This window comes from Mercenaria mercenaria, chromosome 3 (genome assembly GCF_021730395.1).
Source record: "Mercenaria mercenaria strain notata chromosome 3, MADL_Memer_1, whole genome shotgun sequence".
In the NCBI taxonomy this organism is placed as follows: Eukaryota; Metazoa; Mollusca; class Bivalvia; order Venerida; family Veneridae; genus Mercenaria; species Mercenaria mercenaria.
The window spans coordinates 38672827-38680925 of NC_069363.1; the positions used below are offsets into that span (position 1 = coordinate 38672827).

General features: G+C 36.4%; 1 protein-coding gene across 2 annotated transcripts in view; it reads left to right on the top strand.

The window, feature by feature from the left end:
- Positions 1-7700, top strand: part of LOC123525026 (dnaJ homolog subfamily C member 9-like) — a 41270-nt gene extending 33570 nt beyond the window's left edge. For both annotated transcript variants that reach the window (XM_045303696.2, XM_045303697.2), the window contains exon 5: positions 4541-7700. In XM_045303696.2, the coding sequence (XP_045159631.2) occupies positions 4541-4744 (204 nt within the window). In that variant the 3' untranslated portion in view covers positions 4745-7700. The remainder of the gene's footprint in view (positions 1-4540) is intronic.
- The last annotated feature ends 399 nt before the right edge of the window (positions 7701-8099 follow it).

The following is an 8099-nucleotide window of genomic DNA, read 5'->3' on the forward strand; positions in this document are numbered from 1 at the left end:
TATCTAGGTCAAGTTCGAAACTGGGTCACGTGCCGTCAAAAACTAGGTCAGTAGGTCTAAAAATAGAAAAACCTTGTGACCTCTCTCGAGGCCATATATTTCACAAGATCTTCATGAAAGTTGGTCAGAATATTCACCTTGATGATATCTAGGTCAAGTTCGAAACTGGGTCACGTGCCTTCAAAAACTAGGTCAGTAGGTCTAAAAATAGAAAAACCTTGTGACCTCTCTAGAGGCCATATATTTCACAAGATCTTCATGAAAATTGGTCAGAACGTTCACCTTGATGATATCTAGGTCAAGTTCGAAACTGGGTCACCTGCCATCAAAAACTAGGTCAGTAGGTCAGATAATAGAAAAACATTGTGACCTCTCTAAAGGCCATATTTTTCATGGGATCTGTATGAAAGTTGGTCTGAATGTTCATCTTGATGATATCTAGGTCAAGTTCGAAACTGGGTCACGTGCGGTCAAAAACTAGGACAGTAGGTCTAAAAATAGAAAAACCTTGTGACCTCTCTAGAGGCCATATATTTCATGAGATCTTCATGAAAATTGGTCAGAATGTTCACCTTGATGATATCTGGGTCAAGTTTGAAAGTGGGTCACATGCCATCAAAAACTAGGTCAGTAGTTCAAATAATAGAAAAACCTTGTGACCTCTTTAGAGGCCATATTTTTTATGGGATCTGTATGAAAATTGGTCTGAATATTCATCTTGATGATATCTAGGTCAAGTTCGAAAGTGGGTCACTTGCCTTCAGAAACTAGGTCAGTAGGTCAAATAATAGAAAAACCTTGTGACCTCTTTAAAGGCCATATTTTTCATGGGATCTGTATGAAAATTGGTCTGAATGTTCATCTTGATGATATCTAGGTCAAGTTCGAAACAGGGTCATGTGCGGTCAAAAACTAGGTCAGTAGGTCTAAAAATAGAAAAACCTTGTGACCTCTCTAGAGGCCATACTTGTGAATGGATCTCCATAAAGATTGGTCAGAATGTTCACCTTGATGATATCTAGGTCAAATTTGAAACTGGGTCATGTGCCATAAAAAACTAGGTCAGTAGGTCAAATAATAAAAAAACCTTGTGACCTCTCTTGAGGCCATACTTTTCATAGGATCTGTATGAAAGTTGGTCTGAATGTTCGTCTTGATGATATCTAGGTCAAGTTTGAAACTGGGTCAACTGCGGTCAAAAACTAGGTCAGTAGGTCTAAAATTATTAAAATCTTTTGACTTCTCTAGAGGCCATATTTTTCAATGCATCTTCATGAAAATTGATCTGAATGTTCACCTTGATGATATCTAGGTCAGTTTCGAAACTGGGTCACGTGCGGTCAAAAACTAGGCTAGTAGGTATAAAAATAGAAAAACCTTGGGACCTCTCTAGAGGCCATATTTTTCATGAGATCTTCATGAAAATTAGTGAGAATGTTCACCTTGATGATATCTAGGTAAAGTTCAAAACAGGGTCACGTACCTTCGAAAACTAGGTCAATAGGTCAAATAATAGAAAAACCTTGTGACCTCTCTAGAGACCATATTTTTCAGTGGATCTTCATGAAAATTGGTCAGAATTTTTATCTTGATAATATCTAGGTCAAGTTCAAAACTGGGTCATGTGGGAAGAGGTGAGCGATTCAGGACCATCATGGTCCTCTTGTTATCTGTTTAATATCTATTTTTAAGAAAAGGCTTTTGGATAGTCAGTTGTTGCTGTCTGCCAACAGCTCTTGATTTTCTTGTCCCGTCTGTGGTTGTACATTTTAGTAACTTGGCACAAACATTATGGATCCATAATTTGACATTTTTTGTCTAGTCTTTTTAACTTTTATGCATTTGTGCATACTTAAATAACTTTGCACATGCATTGACAATAAATAGACTACAAAGTCATGCTTTGAGGTTACAGATTTTACTTTCCATTTTCTTGGCTGGTCTGTAACTAATATATATAGAGATAGATATTCAAAAACTTTGCACAAACATTCTCCATAACAAGACAATATGTTACATGCAAAATTCAGCCCCATATCTCAAAGATCATATCTGTTCTTAAAGGTAAATATTATACATCATTTTTATACGCCCGAAGGGACGTATTATGTTATACCCCCGGTGTCCGTCTGTTAGCAATTTCGTGTCCACTCTGTAACTCTTGAACCCCTTGAAGGATTTCAGTGAAACTTAACACAAATGTTCACCACACCGAGGGGACATGCAGAGTGCCTGTTTTGGATGTCTCGCTTCAAGGTCAAGGTCACACTTAGGGGTCAGAGGTCGTATCAGTTTGTTTCGTGTCTGCTCTGTAACTCTTGAACTGCTTGAAGGATTTCAAAGAAACTTGGCATAAATGTTCACCACACAGAGACGACTTGCAGAGCGCATGTTTTGGATGACTCGCTTCAAGGTCAAGGTCACACTTAGGAGTCAAGGGTCATATATGACCTTGCTTTGTGTATTTTGCTCTGCATTGCAGTGCTCTTGTTAGCTCACCTGTCACGAAGTGACAAGGTGAGCTATTGTGATCGCTTGATGTCCGTCGTGCGTAGTGCGTCGTCCATCAACAATTTCTAAAAAAATCTTCTTCTGGAAAACCACTGGGCAGAATTACACCAAACTTCACAGGAATGATCCTTGGGTGGCCCCCTTTCAAAATTGTTCAAAGAATTGAATCTTCTTGTCCAAAACCACCAGGCCTAGGGCTTTGATATCTGGTGTGTAGCATCATCTAGTGGTCCTCTACCAAAATTTTTCAAATTATCCCCCTAGGGTCAAATATGGCCCCGCCCCGGGGGTCCCAAGTTTTACATAGACATATAGGAAAAAAAGTTTAAAAATCTTCTTGTCTGAAACCACAACACTTAGACCTTTGATACATGGGATGTAGCATTGTCTTATTATCCTCAACCAAAATTGTTCCAAATGTACCCCTTGGGTGAAGAGGCCCTGCCCTGGGGGTCCCAAGTTTTATATAGATTTATATAGGAAAAAGCTTTAAAAATCTTCTTGTCTGAAACCATACGACCTAGGCTTTTGATATTTGGTATGATGCATTGTCTAGTAGTCCTCTACCAAAATTATTCAGATCATGCCCCTGGGGTTAAAAGAGGCCATGCCCTGGGTTAACTAAGTTCTTATGTGAGTTATATAGGAAAAATACTTTAAAAAATCATCTGATCCTATTTCCAAGACTGTTTAATTATAATTACCTGATGACCCCAAGTAATATGATGTCACTTGACCGTGACCTTGACCTACTGACCTACTGACCTACTTTCTTGTTTTTAGCTCGACTATTCGAAGAATAGTCTAGCTATTCTACTCACCCTGGCGTTGGCTTCGGCGTTACATCTTGGTTAAGTTTTTGCATGCAAGTACATACAGCTATCATTTAAAGGCATATAGCTTTGAAACTTATTTATTCTAGGTCAATTACCAACCTCACTGGGTCAAGTTCCATTCTTCTTACATGTATTTTGAGCAAATTATGCCCCCTTTTGGACTTAGTAACTTGCATAATTCTGGTTAAAGTTTTACATGCAAGTTACTATCTCCAAATTTTCATTGACCATGAATGTGACCTACTGACTTTCTTAATATTTTATCATCAGTTTGACATTTGAAACATGTAGCTCATATTACTCAGGTGAGCGATCCAGGGTCATCATGACCCTCTTGTTTTTATTTGGCAGATCCCTTTTTTGTTCACTTAAATGATTTTTTTTTTTTTGGAATTACTTCCCTTTTATGTTACTATAAATAGCTTATTTTGAAACTTTTTTATTATTGGCCGTAGGGAAAACCGAGACAACTTTTCTGTGGTTCAACATGGATGGTACCTCCAATTTTTAGGTGTATTTTGACATACCTGTACCTGGTAAGAGTTTCTTTGTGGACTTGTCTAGACTAACTGTAACATTTCTGGGACTTGTTTCTTTGGCCGTACATTTATGGTCTCCCCAAAGGACATCACGTTTTGTGTATCTTGGCATGATTTTTTCGTAAGTACTTCTGTAATACTTTGAATTGTGTAAAATTTTGTTTTGTTGTAGAGAATAACTCCCCTTTATAGAGCACTAACGGTAGTAGTAAAAGAACGTTGCAAATGAGTTTTAAAAAACTATGCTAAAATCAAGCGCCAATATGATAATAACCTGGAACTGACACATACTTCTTTCTTGATATTGGGGATTCAGCTCTGGATTGGGATTTTTTTGGAATTGGGGGAAAAAGTAACCATATATTGTGTTTGGAAAAGGTCTGAATGTCAGACCAGTGAGATAGAAAGAAAAAGGCCTGTGTACTATAACATGCTGTCATGTCCCTTGCAAGAATTAAAGGCCCTTGCTCAAAAGTCATAGTCCCACTTTGTTTCAGACTTAATATTTTATTAATATATAAGAGTTCCGTCTCACACAGGAATCACATTGTTGTTTTTTGTTGCCTAGCATTATATAGAGGGAGCATCAATGTCCTAGGCTACATTACTGTGTAGTTTATTGAAAATGTTTGAATGGTTAATTTCTGTTTTCAGGCTGTTCAGGAGGCGGCAGAGGCAGAAGAGATGAAGGAAGAACTGGGGTTAAAATGTGATGATTCTTTGAAAGCACTCATACAGAAAAGGCAACAGAGCCGGGAACAAGAAATGAATGGTTTCTTCGATCAGCTTGAAGCTAAATATGCTCAACCAAAGAAAAGTAAAACAGACAGCAAAGGGAAAAAGAAAGGGAAGAAATGATTTGAATGTGTAACATTTTATCTTAGTGTTGAATGTGATATCATCTATTTATAACTCCAGAAACGTTAGAGGGAAAGAAATGATTTTAGTATGTAACATTGTTTTACAGTGGAATGTGATATCTGTTTGTAACTTGAAGGAAGGAAGTTTAAACAGGGTTAAAGGGCTACCAGAAAAAGAAATGGGATAGAAGCTGTGACCTTATTTTCAGCTTGAATGTGTTTCCAAAATATGTATTTTATACATTGTGCTTTATGAAATAGTCTTCATGTTATTTTCATTCAGGTTGGCAGATTAGATGATTTAAGGACTTTAATGGTAAATAATATGAACTTTTCTTTACCAGAAAAAAATTGGGTTTTCACCTGTTAGAAAACTGGATTCTCCTGGAGCTTTTTAGTACAGACATTGCAGTGCTTGGATTTCAACAGGGTGATTGGGATGTTATAATATATTCTAAGCACCGTCAGTAGTCCCTCTATTCTGTAGTTTGCTTGAACTTAAGCTGAAACAAACACATACACTCACAGTTTTTTTGTGGATTTGTCAAAGCAAGGGTCTCTATATTTTATATGAATATATTATGATTTTTAAGTCCCTGGCACTGGTAGAAACATTTTCACTGCTTTGATATACCCTATTTGTCCTATGCTAATTGCACTTTCTTATTTATTCTAGTCTTGGAAATTCTAAGATCTACTAGACATAAAATAACTGTTGACAAAAGTTGTTTTTCAAAAAATAAATTGGTGCCATTAAGATTCCTTAAACTTACTATCCTATGTCTTTTATATTACAAGAGATATTTAACTGAAATAAATGTCCTCATGAGCATAATATCTCGGCCAAATTCAGGAACCATCTGGGTGTTCCAAGTCTGTCTGAAGTAGTGACTCTAATTGCTCTGACTTCAGCAGTTCTTATCCAGTGTTTCATAAAGAACTAAGGCTATTATCTTGAGTAAGTTCAATAACCAGCCAGATAGTCTTTGTCACTGGTGTTGCAGCCCTTGAATTAGTCAAAATTGTAAAAATTGAAACTCATTAAGTAGGGTATTTTTTTTTGAAGTCAGTGCGAGTTTGCTGCAAGAGGCATATATTTTGACAGTTAAGCACTCGTGTAATATTCAAGTGGTATGGAATCTTGTTATGAGGGTAGATCCAGAAGTAATGTCACTATCCATAGCGCATTTATTCATCATTGAATTATTATAGAAATTAGATCAAGATGTGAGCTAATTCAGTTATGATTACACGGATAAATATTTTGTTCTAGGTTTGTTTCATTTAAAATATAATTATATATAGAACTTCAAAGTTCACCACTGACCACATTTTGCTGCACGCAGAAATAATGTGTCTTTCATAAACAGTAACAAGAGCTCTGCCAAGCGGGGCAATATATGCCTGAAGGGTTACATCAAGAGGATGGGAGCAAAATTTAAAGAACTTGACTGTTGAAGCCCAAAGGACAGGAACAACAAGTCGGCAAAAAATATTCTAAGTCCACAAAAAAAAAACCTTACCAGGTACAGGTATGTCAAAATACACCTATTATTGGAGGTACCATCCATGTTGTACCACAGAAAAGTGGTCTTGGTTTTTCCCTACAGTCAATAATAAAGATTCAAAATAAGCTATAATCTATAGTAACGTAAAAGGGAAGTAATTAAAAAAAAATTTTTTATTGTAAGTGAACAAAAATGGGATCTGCTAAATAAAAACAAGAGCACTGCAATGCAGAGCAATATACACAAAGCAGTCATCTGTGACCTTGACCTTGAAGTGAGTCATCCGAAACCTGCGCTCTGCATGTCGTCTAGGTGTGGTGAAAATTTGTGCCAAGTTTCTTTGAAATCCTTCAAGCAGTTCAAGAGTTACAGAGCTTACACAAAACAAACAGATACGAACTTTGACCCCTAAGTGTGACCTTGACCTTGAAGCGAGACACCCAAAACATGCGCTCTGCACGTCGTCTCTGTGTGGTGAACAATTGCTAACGGACAGACGTACACCAAGGTTATAACATAATACGTCCCTTTGGACGTATAAAAAACAACCAGAAACAATCACCAATTGACATCGAAACAACATGCCTACTCATATGAAATTATAATGATTTGTAGTTATACTTTTTAGTAGTTAAGTATAACAATAAACTATGGTGGCATCCTTGTTGATTAAAATTTGTTATTTAGTGTTAAGGTTTGTTTTTGCTTGTCAACAAACATCAGTTTCTGACTTCAATAATGTCAGTGACGTGTTATGATCTTTGTTACCATGCTTTCTGTGCATGTTGATATCTCGATAAGTAAGTAACAGTATTTTATCATATTTTCAAAAAGTACGCAAATAGATTATGCTTCTTGGGTAGGTATTTTAGTTGTTTTCTTTCCAATATATACATTTTTATGGCTTCAGTGAAATTACTTTTGGATCAGCCCTCATATTTCTACTTTTGAATGCGTGGCTATTAAAATTTTTTCCTGTCTCAAGTATAATCAGTGTTTACCAGATATCATTTAGACTTGGCTACATGCCTTAGTTCTTTATGGAAAGTTTTCTTGAAGTCTGCAGGCAAAAGTAACTTGGCAGAAATGTTCCTTTGGTATACCATGTCTTGTGAAACTCTGGTTTGCAATTTAGGGACATCAAAGCCCAATTGTTTGTCAGATTCTTTTGATAGAGTGCATAATTTGTAGTAATTTAATGTTGATACGTTTTATTGTAAATGAAATAAAAGAATAATTTAAGTTACTGGAATGCTAAAGTGTTTGTCTTTAACAGATAAAGCAGCACAACTCCTCGAGTCCATTGTGAATAGTATTTTCTGTTCAACTGTATAGTTAACAAACTGTGTGCATGTGTATTAAGAATAAAGACTGCCACCATAAAGAATAATACATTTTCATGCAATTCTAGGAGTGGAATGGGAAGTAAATCTTGTTGAAATTCTTGTTGTATGTTTTTTTCTATTTTCCCTTTGTAACAGTGTTTCAGTCTAGCTGTATATGTATGAAATGTGTGCATTTTTGAAATCTACAAAAACATGTACACATTGATGTTACAGGATAATGTAAATGAATAAATGATTTCTCTACAGAATGAATTCATTGTACATAAAAAATGATGATAATGTAAACCACAGAAATGCATATTATATGAACATATTTAAAATTGAATCGTACTCTGTTTTTAGACCCAGCAAGAGACCATTAAGGGCCTGACGAAATTTTGATTATTATACCCTACCCCCCCCCCCCCCCCCCCCCCCCTTCGAAGAAGGTGGGGTGTGTTGTTTAGTGTATGTCGGTCTGTCTGTCGGTAGACCAGTCTGTTACTGGATGATAACTCGA